This window comes from Rhamphochromis sp. 'chilingali', assembly GCF_963969265.1.
Source record: "Rhamphochromis sp. 'chilingali' genome assembly, chromosome: 22".
Classification (NCBI taxonomy): Eukaryota; Metazoa; Chordata; class Actinopteri; order Cichliformes; family Cichlidae; genus Rhamphochromis; species Rhamphochromis sp. 'chilingali'.
The window spans coordinates 4,982,835-4,998,666 of record NC_137950.1 but is presented as its reverse complement, the minus strand read 5'-3'; the positions used below and the strand labels follow the sequence as shown (position 1 = coordinate 4,998,666).

The 15,832-nt window shown below is 42.6% G+C and overlaps 2 protein-coding genes across 2 annotated transcripts in view; one reads left to right on the top strand and one right to left on the bottom strand.

Annotated features, from left to right (window-relative positions):
- LOC308390452 (uncharacterized protein MYH16) overlaps positions 1-11,568 on the top strand; it is a 47,513-nt gene extending 35,945 nt beyond the window's left edge. The window contains exons 8-23 of the mRNA XM_080872471.1: positions 2,836-2,922; positions 3,059-3,304; positions 3,415-3,532; positions 5,026-5,153; positions 6,097-6,293; positions 6,401-6,533; positions 6,622-6,838; positions 6,926-7,062; positions 7,156-7,259; positions 7,834-8,026; positions 8,103-8,306; positions 8,389-8,514; positions 8,608-8,778; positions 9,460-9,660; positions 9,750-9,896; positions 10,020-11,568. Of these exons, the coding sequence (XP_080728597.1) occupies positions 2,836-2,922; positions 3,059-3,304; positions 3,415-3,532; positions 5,026-5,153; positions 6,097-6,293; positions 6,401-6,533; positions 6,622-6,838; positions 6,926-7,062; positions 7,156-7,259; positions 7,834-8,026; positions 8,103-8,306; positions 8,389-8,514; positions 8,608-8,778; positions 9,460-9,660; positions 9,750-9,896; positions 10,020-10,172 (2,562 nt within the window). The 3' untranslated portion in view covers positions 10,173-11,568. The remainder of the gene's footprint in view (positions 1-2,835; positions 2,923-3,058; positions 3,305-3,414; positions 3,533-5,025; positions 5,154-6,096; positions 6,294-6,400; positions 6,534-6,621; positions 6,839-6,925; positions 7,063-7,155; positions 7,260-7,833; positions 8,027-8,102; positions 8,307-8,388; positions 8,515-8,607; positions 8,779-9,459; positions 9,661-9,749; positions 9,897-10,019) is intronic.
- Positions 11,569-11,643: 75 nt separating this feature from the next.
- gas7b (growth arrest-specific 7b) overlaps positions 11,644-15,832 on the bottom strand; it is a 62,468-nt gene continuing 58,279 nt past the window's right edge. Inside the window, exons 12-14 of the mRNA XM_080872472.1 lie at positions 14,592-14,671; positions 13,820-13,918; positions 11,644-13,401 (exon numbers count right to left, since the gene is read on the bottom strand). Coding sequence (XP_080728598.1) covers positions 13,288-13,401; positions 13,820-13,918; positions 14,592-14,671 — 293 coding nt within the window. The 3' untranslated portion in view covers positions 11,644-13,287. The remainder of the gene's footprint in view (positions 13,402-13,819; positions 13,919-14,591; positions 14,672-15,832) is intronic.

Below are 15,832 nucleotides of genomic sequence, written 5' to 3'. Positions count from 1 at the left end.
GCACCACCCTAACATACTTCTGTGCCATGCAGTCTCACAGCTCCTCTCTTGGCACCCAATCATATGCTGTCTCAGAATCCACAAAGACAAAGACACCTTTTCAGTACTTCTCCATGAACACTCTGAAAGCAAGCATCACACCTGTAGTGCTCTTTCGGGGCATGAAGCCATACTTCTGCTCACTGATAGCCACACCTCTATTTAAGCTAGGTTCAACGACTCTTTCCCATGGCTTAATGGTATTTCTCATCAATTCTATCCCTCTGTAGTGACTCCAGCTCTGAACATTACCCTTGTTCTTGACAGACTGAACTGGATGGCTTTCCCTGAGATTTAAAAATTTTATTAATGGCATTTACATATTTGCTGCATAGTGAATGTACTTATACAAGCTTCTGGACAGTCAATAGCTATTGTTTCCTCTTTTTGGGATAGCACATAATACTGCTGCCATGTAACAAAAAGCTTTGTGGTGGCAGATTAGAAATCACGAAGGCAAAAGTTTCACACAAACATTTTTAAAAGGCAATTTTTCTACCCTTCAGTTTCAATCAAATCCCAACATTGAACATTGCTGACCTTTCTGCGTGGATTTTGGATGGATTGTGTACACCAACCATTGAATTACTTGAAATACCGGACACGTGAACTACAGCCCTGAACTTTTCGAGACATTAGCCAACAGATGGGTGTGTGAAAATTAAGATCTCTCTCACTTTCTGATCGCACATTGGCCAGCTGTCTTGTACATGTGATATCCAATAGGTGAACAAGTAGACATCATGTGACTGAAATCAAGCAAAGTGGACCGAATGTTACATCTCTGAGGAAAAAATAAGTCATGCTAAACTGTCACTAGCAGGACTTTCATTGAAATTATCTCATTTTTGTGTTAAATTGGTCCCTGCTTGTAACTTACAGAAGATGATGGACATGTTGTATTGTATAAAGACTAACTTTGGAGAAAGCATTTGGCTCTTTCAATATATACTTACTTACTATAGCATATATACTTCTCTAATATAGAAAAAGAGACGTATACAAACCTGTATCTTTTTGGACAATAAGATTAAAACCATTGAAGTAAACATACATTTAGTTTTGTTTCAGGATAGAACATCTCACCAGTCAGGGGTTTAGTTTTTGGAGACTGAGTAAATGAACACTAGAAATCACTTATGCAAACACAAATTGGCTGACTGCACAGAGACACACTCCTACTCCTTCATGCTCTTGTGCAAATGAAGATAAATCTCCTATCTCTAACAGAAGGGCACTTTAGGAGCACTGACCTTCCATTCCACCTCCGCACAGTGTTAACCCTCGACACAGAGCCAGCGTGTGGACACAAAGGGCTGGGTTCAGGTGTGAGCTGTTTTTTGAAGATTTAGCTGGAGGAGTAGGGGGTGGAAGAGGAGGCCCCCAGTGAGAGTCATCTATTTTCTGGCTGAAGTGTGCTGACGGCCGTGCCTCATTGCTTCCATCAGGGGGCCCCGAGACTCCGGCTTTTGTGGATCAGTCTCAACATCTACGGCTGTCGTTAAACTGGCTGTAAAACACGTGTATAAAAAATAAGTGTTTTTAATTACAGAGCACCAGTTGTTGTTTGTGCATATAATGGACCAGTATAATAAACTCATTCCATGTGTGCTGTTCCATGTTTGAGCATGAGATGAGGGTATGTACTGTCAAGTTTTATTACACTGTGTATAAACTGATATATAATCAGTTTTCTTCTACTAGTGGAGCCGAGATTTTGTTTGTAGAAGGTAATCATAGTTAATGATCTTATGTGTCTCATAATGTCAGAACATATCTATTCTTAGTACTTTATTTATATTATATCAAAAGCGTTACCAGAAATCTAGAAAAAGTTTGGGTATATATGCTGATACTGCTTCAGTAAGCCACTTAAGTTTTAGGACTTTTTGGTTGTTGTCAATCCATCCATCTTCTGTTTATCTAGTGCTGGGGGCTGCTACCTAAGTATATAAGCCAAAACGTCCCTGTCCTTAGCCACCATCTTTAGCTTATCCAGGGGGAACCAAGGTATTCCCACGCCAGCCAAGAGATGTAATCTCTCCAGCGTGTCCTGGGTTTGCCCTGAGGCCTTCGCCTGGTGGGTGATGCCTGAACCACCTCAGATAGCTTCTTTCTACTCAGAGCCCCTCTGAATAACTGAAATCCTCACCCTGTCTGTAAGAGAGACACCAGCCACCTGTCAGAGAAAGCTCATTTCTGGTGCAGGTATCCACAATCTCTAAATCAACAGCTTCACTTTTACGCTCGTCCACATCACTGCAGCTGTGGCCCCAATCCGTCTGTCAGTCTCCCGCTCGCTCTTAAACAACGACCTGAGATACTTGAACTCCATCACTTGGAGCAGCAATTTGTCCCTGACCCAGAGAGGACGCTACAACCTTTTCCAGCTGAGGACAGAGGCCTCAGACATAGAGATGCAGATTCTCATTCATTTCATTAAGTCCTTCAGTTTTCAGTAGATATAATGAGAAAGGAGTCACTGGTAGTGAAAGGAGTCACTGGTAGTGAAAGGAGTCACTGGGAGGTAACTGTAGAGTTTCTCTGGTTTGAATCCTTTAGCTTCCTTTTGCCCATTATTGTTGCTTTATTACTGATGAGTGGTTCAAACCAAAACATAGTAAGAAGAAGGGTGAATCAAAGTGAGGTAAAGAGCCAAAGTATAAAGAGTATAAAGGGTTTCAGATCCCATAATGATGGACAGATAGCTCACGGCACTTTTACCCAGAAATCTTTGCATTATATTGTATAATTTTGTTGTCCGATATCCTTCTTTAACTGTTGTGTTCATGGCAGGTGGAGAAGCAGAGAGCTGATCTCACCAGAGAACTGGATGATCTCACAGATCGCCTTGAAGAAGCAGGAGGAGTCACCGCCTCACAGGTAAACTACCAGTACACAAACACTGTCGAGCTGCACACTTCTGGACTACATAATTTCCCTCATAAATAATCCCAGATTGTACAGCTAAATGCCCTAGAAAATCTAACTTAAATTACTTCCTGTGTGTGTCGAACAGATGGAGGTGAACAAGAAGCGAGATGCAGAGCTGCAGCGCCTGAGACGAGACTTGGAGGAGTCCTCTGCCCAGTCTGAAGCTCAGGCTGTGTCTCTGAGGAAGCGGCACAGCGACGCCGTCACAGAGCTCACAGAGCAGTGTGAAGCTCTGCAGAGGACCAGAGCCAAACTGGATAAGGAGAAGCAGAACCTGAGGATGGAGGTGGATGACCTAGCTGCTTCACTGGACAGTTTACAGAAGGCCAAGGTCAGGATCTGAGATCACATGGACCTTATCTGTATTTTGAACAAGACAGCAACGTCACAGACTTTTGTGATGAGCGTGACCTAATGTGCTGTGATGTTACTGTGCCCCAGGCATCCTCTGACAGCCAGATGAAGAAGCTGGAGGAGCAGCTGTCTGAGGCCAACAGGAGAGGAGACGACCTGCAGAGGACGCTCACTGAGATCAGCGTGGCCAAGAACAGGCTCACAGGTAAAACAATGTTACACCTGTGGGACATGAGCAATTACAGAAAGTCATTCAGAAATCCCATTGTCCCATCCTGTCAGTGGCTGTGGCTCAGGCGTTAGAGCAGATCAGCTACTCACTGGAAGGTTAGTGGTTCGATCCCAGTCTGCATGCCTAATGTCCTTGAGCAAGGTACAAACCCAGTTGCAAGTTTTCTTAATCAGTTTCTTTCTGTCTTACAAGTAAGCAAAGCTTGATGCATATACTTTAAGGTTAAAGTGATCTTCTCCGGGATGTTACATGCAGCCTTAATTCACTAAAACTGGCTCCCAGTAGATTTTGTGCATGTAAAAATAATATATTTTGATGACAACTAGTTAACGATTGACACAAAAGACGGTGGTGGTATGAACTCATATTTCATATTCATATTTTAAGAATAAAAAAAGATCCGTTGTTGGGAAAAAAGACTGTCAGTAATTTCTAAAAAATTTTTGAGTAATTCTTTCTTTTATATTTTGCCAACGACAAACCTGACTGACTAAGCCCTCCTGACCACTTGTCCTCAGGAGATTTGGGAAAAGATCTAAAAAGCAAACTATTTAGGCAGAAAACGAATGTGTTGTTAGGATAAGATCAAGTATGCATACGTACATTTTAATTACATTAAGTTTACCAAAGCAGGAAGGAAGGTCAATCAAAATTAGAGCAAATCCCAAATGAGAGTAAAGCACCAAAAAACTGCAGATGTGTCCTCTAATGCAACACGATCACATCTTTCATTTAAGACTCTGAGGACCTTGTCTCCAGGTTTTCTAGTGAAAATGTCTCCAAGAAGTCTCGCAGAGACACTGACATGGTGTCTATTTGACACAGCATTTTATGCTACACTAAGACATTACACAGCTCTTTTTGCATTTCTCCCATGTGAGCTCATAATAATATGAAATATTTTGTTTCAACCACTGAAATAAAATAAATGTAACTTCCTGGAAGATGTGTCTTTGCTTTGCCACCACGTTGCTATTCTATATGAACGTCTTAAACTGCATCTGCCTTTTGTAGCTAAATAATCCCATTGTTTGTGTATGGTAAATGGTAAATGGCCTGTATTTATATAGCGCTTTACTAGTCCCTAAGGACCCCAAAGCGCTTTACATATCCAGTCATCCACCCATTCACACACACATTCACACACTGGTGATGGCAAGCTATATTGTAGCCACAGCCACCCTGGGGCGCACTGACAGAGGCGAGGCTGCCGGACACTGGCGCCACCGGGCCCTCTGACCACCACCAGTAGGCAACGGGTGAAGTGTCTTGCCCAAGGACACAACGACCGAGACTGTCCAAGCCGGGGCTCGAACCGGCAACCTTCCGATTACAAGGCGAACTCCCAACTCTTGAGCCACAATCGCCCACAATTGGTCCCTGCCACAATCGCCCAGTGTATGGTGCCTGAATTCTGCTGCATGCTACAGTGCATCATTAACCGGTGCTCCTGTGTGTCCTGTCAGCTGATAATGCCGACGTGAGTCGACAGATGGAGGAGGCAGAGACCAGAGTGAGCCAGCTGACCCGATCCAAGACTCTCCTCCAGTCACAAGTGGAGGAGCTGAAGAAACAGCTTGATGAGGAGGTCAAGGTCTGTGTTTTGAACATAAAGCAAAAACACATACTTTTTGTCTGTTTTGCAGTTTAAAGTAGGCTTATTCAATAGAGTTAGTTACACAAACTTAGTATTTAAAACGTTTCTACTATTATAGCGTGTTCTGTGAATGTGGTTGCCTTTGTGAGGCTATTAGACTGATTGTTTTTGGTAAGATTTGGGAGAGAGTCTGGAGAGGTGGAGATGTGTGCTGGAGAGAAAGTCAGAAGAAGCAAGACAGAATCTATGTGCATGGGAATGAGAGCGAGGCAGGTGGGATGCTGGAGACACAAGTGCAGAGGTATTGTAGGTGGATGATTTTAAACACCTCGGGTCAACCATCCAAAGTAACAGGCAAGTGCACCTCTACTGTGCACAGGAGAGGTGAAGAAGAAACTGCAGACAGGATGAAGCAGGTGGAAATGAGTGTCAAGGTTGATTAATGGACAATCTTCGGATTTAGTCGGCCTGGTGAAAGGTAATGGGGAAGTGTGAGTGTGAGCCTCCTAGTCTAAGAAGAGTATTATGCATGCAATCATAGATGATCAGAATCAGAATCACCTTTATTCGGCTAAGTTTGTGTACACAAACAAGGAATTTGACACTGGTACACTTTACTCTCAGCATATGAAATGTTTCAAATATGCAATTTTAAATATGCAGTATATAGACATACAAATAGTGAGTGTAATCGAGAAGAGACAAAAAGATGGGCAGTACGAGTGAAGACTAACCGACACCTCTATGTCCCAAACGGATGTGTCATTTTATCAAAGCTTTGTACGTTAGTTCAGCTTTTATATTGTGCTTGTTCTCCAAACAGGTTAAAAAACCTTTTAACAACCATGAGTGAAGTGAGTCAGTGTGTTAGCACAGATTTGTGTTACATTTCTGGGCTTTACACTGTGCTCAAAGTGTGTCTCTTCGCTGGTGTTGCCAGTGTAAGCAGGGGGTCAGCAGCACTCTGAGCTCAGTGCGGCAGGACTGCGAGGTGCTGAGGGAGCAGCTGGAGGAGGAGCAGGAGAGCAAGCAGGAGATGCAGCGCCTCGTCTCCAAACTCAACAGTGAGGTGACGCACTGGAGGACCAAACACGAGGCCGACACCATCCAGCACGCAGACGAGCTAGAGGAGACCAAGTACGTGGTGTTGATACTGGCAGCTATCATCTTCATCTGACGAGATGTGATGCCTTGAATTGAGCCTGTAATGTGTCTCAGAAGTCCAAATCATACGTGTGTCACAGGAAGAAGCTGGCAAGCAGGCTTCAGGAGGCTGAGGAGGCCGTGGAGGCCACCCAGGCAAAATGTTCCTCACTGGAGAAAACCAAGCAGAGGCTGCAGGGAGAGGTGGAAGAGCTCTGTATGGACCTGGAGAAGGTAGACAGAGCGGCTCGTTATATACTCATTTATTTGATGCCTTGCCATAAAGCTTTGGTGTTATAGCAGTGTATGGTCCCTGCCTTAGGCCAGCAGCTGTGGGCAGGCTCTGGATAAGAAGCAGAGGGTCCTGGAAAAGCAGCTTGGAGACTGGAAAGAGAAGTGTGAGGAGCTGGTGGCCGAGGTAGAGGGCTGCCAGAAGGAGAGCAGGCAACATGCCAGCGAGCTCTTCAAACTCAAGACGGCTCATGAAGAGACTCTGGAGCAGCTAGAGGCTCTGCGCAGGGAGAACAAGGCCTACCAGGGTATGACGGCACACATGTGAGGGCTGAATGAACATACAGCTGCCTGTCTTGGATTGCCTCATATGCAACTTCTTCTTTGTCCCACAGAGGAGGTAGCAGACCTGACAGAGCAGCTGTCCGATGGAGGCAAGAGCGTGCATGAGCTCCAGAAAGCAAAAAAGAAAATTGAGATGGAGAAAGAAGAGCTCCAGGCCTCGCTGGAGGAATCTGAGGCCGCACTGGAGGTGAGTGCTTTATCAAGTCTAGATTTGCTCCAATATTTGAAGCTTGTCGTTTGTAAATTGTGCGTTTCTTCTTCATTCCTCCCGTTTTGCCAGGCTGAGGAGACCAAAGTGCTGAGGCTGCAGCTCGAGTTGTCTCAGGCGAAAGCAGACCTGGAGCGCCGACTACAGGAGAAGGAGGAAGAGGCGGAGGCTGCGAGGTACCTCAGCTTCCTCTCATCCTTCATGTTTCTCTGCATTCTGTTTTTCTCCACCATAATGTTTCTTTTTAAAGTTTGCAGATAATACACAGTTACACATGACACTGGAACAGGGTTTAGTCTATTTAAACTTTGGGTAACTTTCCCCCTTGATGTGGTTCGTTTGTGCAGAAGTGAACATGGTAATTGCACTCTAGTGCAAACCAAATAAGCCACACTGAGACCCTTTGAAAGAGGTGCTCGTGGTCTAGTCCAGCCAAATCTAGAGCAGCTGGTTTTTGGTAAGAGCCTTGATCCAGCCCAACTACCAGGTGTACGCTCCAAGTCCAAGTGGCTAACTCTGATGAGCATAATCATTAGCTTCTTAATTTGTTTACTTAAGTAAGCATCTAAATCTAGAACAGAACTTTTTCTCAAAGTTTTTATGAAAGCTAAAGATTCATGAACACAGAGGAGAATGAACAGAACCCTTAAGTGGCCATTAGAGCTCATTTTTGGCACTTATATGCCATCTTTATTTTGCTGTTTATCTAAGACAATGTTTTTCATCTTGTTCCCTCATGCCCAACGTTAGAAAAAGCCACCAGAGGGCGTTAGAATCCCTGCAGGCCAGTCTGGATGTAGAGGTGAAAGGGAAGTCGGAGGCACTGAAACTGAAGAAGAAACTGGAGGCTGACATCAATGAGCTGGAACTGCAGGTGGACCTGCTCACCAAGAGCAACACAGAGCTCAGCAAGAACAGCAAGAAGATGCAGCAACAGATCAAGGTCTGCTCACAACATTCGGCAAGTACAGTAAGTGTTTTCTACACCACCCTGCTCACAGAGCAAGTGTCTGTCACAGGAGCTGCAGGCTCAGCTGGAGGAGGAAGTGAGGAGCCACGAGGAGTGCAGGGAGGAGCAGGTGGCCATGGAGCGACGCTGCTCTCTGCTGGTCAGCGAGGGTGAGGGGACCCACGCGGCCCTGGAGAGCGCCGAGAGGGCCCGAAAGGCTCTGGAGATAGAACTGCAAGAGTCCGGGGAGAAATACAGCGATCTCAACAACCAGGTATTACACAGTGCCTCCGCTTCTGTTTCACTCATTCTAACCGGACCCACATACACTCACAGACTTCCTGATGTGTGTCCAGTTCCAGTCGGCTCTCAGCGGGAGGAGGAAGCTGGAGGTGGATCTCCAGACTGTGCAGCAGGAGCACGAGGAGCTCCAGGCCGAGATGAGAGGATGCACAGACAAAGCTAAGAAGGCCACCTGTGAGGTAAAACACATGAGATGACACCATGTCGAAGCACACAGCAGATTAATACAGACGAGGTCGGTAACGCTGGAAACGGATGTTCTGTTCTGTCAGCTTGCACGAGTTGGGGAGGAGCTGCGTCTAGAGCAGGAGCACACGCTCCACCTGGAGAGAGTGAAGAAAGGACTGGAAGCCCAGATCAAAGAGATGAGCAGCAGACTGGAGGAAGCTGAGCAGATGGCTCTGAAAGGAGGAAAGAAGATCATCCAGAAGCTGGAGGGAAAGGTACACACAAACATGTCAGAATGCCTGAACTGTCGCTTCTTTTTAGCCTCACAATGTTGGAGCTGTGAAGCAACTGCTCTGGGATATGTGCAGTTACCTTAGCTAGTGTGGTCACGAGTATCCCTGCTGTAAGTGTCTGCACAGAAGAAGTACTTACCTGTTAGACTTATAAAGTAATTCAATGTGTAAAGTCGATTAATAATCAATACTGCTGTAGTTTAAATTTCTTCCAGAAGAAAATCTTGCTACAGGGCAGGCTTCATGAAAATGCTGCCTCCTGGAACTTATTTGAACCGTTACCCTAAAGTACATAAAATCATAAAAAGTCAGACCTGCAAGAAAATCCTCCTAAAAGTGATGTTTCTAAACCATTCTTTATTTTTACAATATAATAAGATGATATAAAAACTAATTAGAGGATTAAGGATTTATATTTACATGCTAGTGGCTAGCCATTTGCACATGCCTTTGCATGTAGCACACTGGCATATGCAGAAATATGACAAAACAAAGTTATGAGCTGTATGTTATTGAGTATTGGTTGTCTGGCCTGCAGTACATTTCTGCTTTTATGGAACTTTTGACAAATAACAAATTGTAACAGAGTGTGTCTTCACTAAACACTCAGTGGATAAATATGAAGCCTTCCTGCACACAATAGTAGATACTCTTTGCATGCAGGTGAAGGAGCTGGAGCTGGAGCTGGACTCTGAACAAAAGCGGCACGCTGAGACGGTGAAGACGCTGCGGAAGAACGAGCGTCGGCTGAAGGAACTGCTGTTCCAGTCGGAGGAGGACCAGAAGAACCAGCAGAGGATGCAGGAGCTGGTGGAGAGGCTGCAAAACAAGATGAAGGCCTACAAGAGACAAGTAGAGGAGGCCGTACGTCACCTCATCCTCTTACTCTGAACACGTTTCCAAGCATGGTGTTTGTGGGCTTTTTAAAATAACTCACACTGCTGTCACTTCAGGAGGAACAAGCTAACATGAACCTGGCAAAGTACAGGAAGACCGTGCACGAGCTGGATGATGCCGAAGAGAGGGCGGACATTGCTGAATCAGCGCTCACCAAGATTAGGACCAAGAACAGAGGAAGCTTCGGCAAGGGATACTCCTCCGTAAGTATTCTCTGGAACAGTATATTATCAGGTGTATTACGCGGTTTATTAAATAATAACTCCATGTTAGCCTCTTCTACTAAGTACTTGTTCTGACTCTAAGGCCTGTGTCTGTTCTAACAGGGTTACAGCACTCCGTACCCAGGCCGAGTCCGGTCACCCAGTTCAGTGGGCTCAGAAGGCGGAGGAGAGAAGATCCTCAACGATGACGAGGAGTCAGTCAGCTCCCTCATCCCAGCCTATCTCAACTCCCTCAAGAAGCTCATGATTGATTAGGAGCATGGCTTCAATTTCACCATCGTCCCCCAGAAGTGAAGCATGGTACAGTATGAAGTTTGAAACCATGGGTGGAGCCTGACTTTTTTTTGTGTATGCTGTACATTCCTGTTGAGTTGTCTACAATGTACTTGTGGCTTCCTCTCTGAGTGAAAGCTCATAGCCCTGACACATTCCAGCTTTATATCCCCTTTTTATCCATTTATACTGTAACATTTGTATGTAAAAACTAATAAATGTATTTCTAAGTGTTCCAAATTTCCAAATATCTAAAGAACAATCCTCAGGCTGATTCTCAGTCTGGAACACACCATTTTATATGAGATATTGTATTTGTTTAATACATAAAAAGCCAGACAAGACAAAGCATCAATAGTTACAAAATAAAGCTGGCACCCAGAAACTGCAGTTCCTCTAATGGCCACATGAGGCTGTTCAAAAAGCAAGTCAATCCACTACAGACTTCCAAATCAAAATGTGCAACTTTACTGTACTGACATATATACGGGGTGGCTGAGACTATTCCAGACATTTGTGCTTTAGCAGATATCCTTCTCTTTCTGTAAACATGCAGAGTTTATGGATGCAGCTTGCTAATCAAGCCTGCTAGCATTAGTATTTACACTTCCTGATTTCTTTTTTTTTTTTTTTTTGCCTGTCACTTCCTGATTTCTTAGATTTTCAAATATTTGTCACACATGCATGTTTCAGATCAAACACACGTGGACAAAAGTAACTGAAGTAAACAGAAAATACAGTTTTTACATGATGATTTCATTTATTAAGGAAAAAAGTAAACAAAAGCACCGGGGGCTATGTGAAAAAGTAACTGCCCCTCAAACATAGTAAGTGGTTTGAGGGGCAGTTACTTGGGATGGAGCGTTTTTCATACATTTCCAGGAAGGATGTTGTTCCTCTTAGTAAATAAGCTCATTATTTAAAATCTGCATTTTGTATTTATTCCGGCTCTCTTTTTCCGATGTGATCATCAGGAAACTACTGTTTGTAGTCAAGATTTCCTTCATTTAAGCAAATGCGTGACAACCTTTAAGATAAATAAGGTTCAAACTGGCTGCAGTATTTATTAAACCATACATGCGAGAGGCTAAAGGGAAGTTTTTGAGTCCGTACATAAGTGGTGACTTAAATACAAAACACTTTTTTTCATGATTAACTTTTGCCTTATAAATGACTTCAGTCACTATCATAAAGTGCTGCTGGGGTGCTGTCAGCACATGGAGTAGTTTAGGCCATTAATGTCAGTGTATTTTCAGATTTCAAATGCATCTGTCTGAACTTTTCACTGACTAAACCTGTAACAAGACCTGACCAAATATGCTGTTGAATGTAAAAATACGTTTTTTAAGGAAATAAAAGACCTTTTTTTCCCCATTAACTCTGTTTTCTTGCTTTTTTTCTTCATTTTTTGGAAACAAACAAACCACAAAGCAACGCATTGAGACATGAGATACGTATTTCCATTTTATTAATGAAAAATGACAACTTTTAGCTGTTAATGTACAAAAACATCTCATTTGTCTCCTTTTAGCAGTCAAGCAGTACTAAGCAGTAATACTGGACAAGAACATTTGGTATGGCAGTTAGCTTCTGCAGTACGGTTACCAAATCCAACTGAAGCAAATGATTCATATTCCAAAACTCTATCATACTGTTAGAGATGTTTTCTTGTGTATAAAGCACTTGTATGTTTAATATATTATCAGTACCAAATATCTACCGTATGTTTTCTGTAAAAATCTATTTAATCTATTTTACATTCTTTCCACTACGATCCCCTTTCAGAGCAAATCACCTTAAAACATATTTACACATATATGTCACAGTTATGCTTCATGAACATAACCAAAAACAAGTCTGTAGCAACTTGTGTTTAGATGTCTTTGTATATGAACAGCAATTTACAGTAAAAGTTGATTAAAAATCATCTGAATGTAAAGTGCAACTGGCTGATTTAAAATTCTTATTAGAAATTTAAAAAAGGAGAAAATTAGATTTGTGAAGTGTTGCCAGATTTGGGATTTTAGTCCTCAGGAATTCACCGTTGGCTATTGCCCAACTCCTAAGTGTGATGATCAGTTACTGCCAGTCATAGTTTAGGAAATGCAGCTTGTTGGTGGCAGTCCCATAAAGCATCTGATTTCCCACCATTTATTAACTGTGTCTGAATCTTTAATGGGATTCATATCCCCTGCTTAAATTGTTTGTGTGTACAATAACAGAAGAGCCAAACTTTGAGGAACAGCACTTGGTGTGAAGTAAAATTTAGCTTGGCCTCATTAAATAAAGTCATTGTATGAAAAGAAGCCATCAGTTTCTGGTGGGTTTAGGTGGGAGGCTCGCATTGATTTTCCACAGAATGTGAGAGTCTGCAGATGTGGATCAACTGAACACTTGCGACAGCTGTGTTACAAAAGAGAAGCCTGCTTTTTTTTTTTTAACCATAGATTGAACCGAAGACCCACCATTAGAAAAAAAACTTTACCTTCAAACACCACTGCCATAATAAGCTGCATTTTGTTTTTAATTAAAATTAGATCTAGCAACAGTAACTAAAGGGTGGAGTCTAGCAAAGTCACCATGTACACACTGGAGACATTAAAGTACTTCATTCTGCTACAAAGTAACAGAGCAACTCTTTTTTTCTGAATGCAGTTTGCTTAGCAGCATCTGTTAAATCATTGCATTTCTGGAGTATTAGCATTACACTTCTGCCTAACATAAAGCTATTCAACACTTACAACATGTTGGTGCTTCTTAAACATTTGCCTCACCTAAGCATCCTTTACTAAAGAATATACATAAAGTTCCCATTCACTCGGCACGAGTAACAGCTTGTATAACACAAAACTATGACAGGTCTCGTCATCCCTCAAAAAACTCCCTCAGACACTGATATCATTGTCAGCAGGGGGGCTGTCAGGACGTAAAGAATAGCTCAGCACAAACTGACCGTCCCTCAGTCTGTTAGGAATCACATACAGATCAGTGTGTGCATGCGTGGGAGGGGGAAGATCCCAGCACAGACTTCCTCTCCTCCGGTACGGAGCCTCGAGCTTGCTGTATCTGGGTGTGAGTTCATCAGATAGCGCCGATATCAGATCTCGATGTCCACTGGGCGAATTTCTCCAGTTTTATTCTCCCGTACCCACGTTTCTCTGTCTTTGGTTGGGTCCACACACTGCAGTAGCTGATCCACTGGCTCCATGGTCTGAAAGAACAAACAACAGCTGAAACGTCAAACAAGAAACTTTAGCCTCTTCTTCATGCTTCAGTCACTCAGAGAAAGTAGCTCTTTGCCTCCCTCTGCTGCTACTAGTGAGGTAACTATACAATCAGGCTATTAGACCCTAAGTAATAGAACAAGCCCAGCAGAGGCCCTAGCCCTGAACCCAGGTATAATTTATTTGGGAAGCACAGATCACAGCTGGTACTATATAAATGAGTCCACCTCTCATATGTGTTGTAACTCCCATATGAATGGGGCCACCCCACCTCTTGCCCTATGCTAGCTGGGATAGACCCTGAGTTGGATAAGTGGAAGAGAACAGATGGATGGATGGATGAATGAATGACGCCTTGGTGTATACTACCTGCTGCTTGCAAAAGACAGCAGACGTTGCACTTACACTTTGGTTGAACATGTCTGTCTCATGTCGAAGGGTGGTGTACTGGCAAAGATGCTGTCTGATCATCTCCACCCGCTCGACCTCCAGTCGTTCCAGCTCCTGAGAAAAAGATCAGTTTTAACAGCTGAGTCACAGAGAAGTTACCGAAACTCAGCATCAAGTGCAGTGAATTCGCAAAACTCATTTGGAAATTCACTATTAGGAAACTGAATGGAATGGATAAAAAGAAAAAAGAAAAAGTAATTTCAGATCAAACTAGCACACAATGAACCACAAAACCCTGAAATAGATGTAAAAATGCAAAAAAACAAAAAAAACAAAAAAACTTATATGTTGGGTATTAAAGGGTAATTAAAGTTAATACCCAACATTAATACTAACTTGTACCACAGGATGGTGTAATAAGTGACCATAATCTTTATTTAACCAGGCAAGTCATTAAGGGGCCTGTTTTTAATCACAATGGAGGCCTGGAAGTGGGCAAAAAAAGTTTTTATATATAGCTAAAAGCACTGTATGAATGCTTGTGTGAATAAGACTTTGTAGTACAGAGCACTTTGCTCACATTGAGTTGAAAGGCACTATGGAAGCACGAGTGACATATTAGAAATAACCAATGGTAACATTTTACCCTTGGTGGTGAAAGTTTCAGTTAATTCTTCAGAAGGTAAATCCAAAAAGCACCTTTAAAGGTGTACAGACATTTTAAGTAATTGCAAAATATTACTTTGACTAAATTATGCTAACACATGTAAAACTCATGCATTCTTACCAGGCTTGTGGTGACCATCTCTTCAAACCATTTGGACTGCGACTGATTATAAAGGTCGACACAGCGCATCAGATCATCGCCTGCCACGAAGAAGAAAAACAAGCCAATTAGCAACTTTTATTTTGAAAATCTATGCACTAATTTGGCTACAACAGCAAAAAACAAAACCCCAAAACAAAGCAAGCCCAAGCACTTCATTTGGTTCTAGCATTTTACATCCAGCAGATGGTGTTGCAACCAAGATATTCCCTCACAGCTGGGGCGTTCGAACAAAACATGCATGTGCAGGGATGTTTTCTCATTACTCAGCTGATACAATTATTCCAGAGCAGCACAGATAATCTAGACTGATAGAAGATTTCATTATGATACCATGAGCAATGAGAAAAGGAAAGGTCTAATCTGTTATTTCATTAATGTGTCTGCCTGCATCCAGCTGACAACAAAACAAACACTAATCATGTAGAAGATTAGATCAGAGAGGAAATGATGCTGAGTATTCTGTTCTTCATTCTTCTTCAGTCAACATGCGCTCATATATGTGCTACATTATGTTCACATTATTCCTATTCCTCTCTCCAATGTGGCTGCTAAATATCTCACAGCCGAGCTAGTGTGGAGTAATATTTCTTACAGTATAATCAGTAGTACAGTGAAAGCGGAAGGGGGTGGATGGTTTCTTGGGGCAGACCTGGCCTATAAGCGTAGTCCACAAATTTTCAATTGGGATAGCATCAAAGCTTTGGGAAGACCACTCCAGAAACTTAACTTGCTTCACTTAACATGATTGACGTGTGCTTAGTTTGATTTTCCAGTTGGACCATCCAACTGTTTCAACCATGCAGTAATTCATTTAAGGTGAAGCTGAAGAATTTGGAACTAGTTCTTTATAAATCACAGGTACTTTATGCAATATATCAGTATAGAGAACATTTATATCCAAATCTGGTTTATAGGTCTTCCCTCTTGCCTGGACTCATATTTACCCACCTAGATTGTTTTAGTATGAACCCAGTTATGAGTTAAGGCTTTAGTTTAGTTTAGAAGACATAAAACAGTTCCTACATTAAACATTTGTCGCTATGAGTTCTATTCACGTGGATATCTCTACAGCTGATATCTCCAAAACTGAACAACTCTTTCAAAAATATTCTAAAAGGACGAAAAGAAATACAGGCCATAAGAAAGCTGTAATAAACTGCTCCTTTTGTGTACAATGCATCCATATATATGGATCTTGA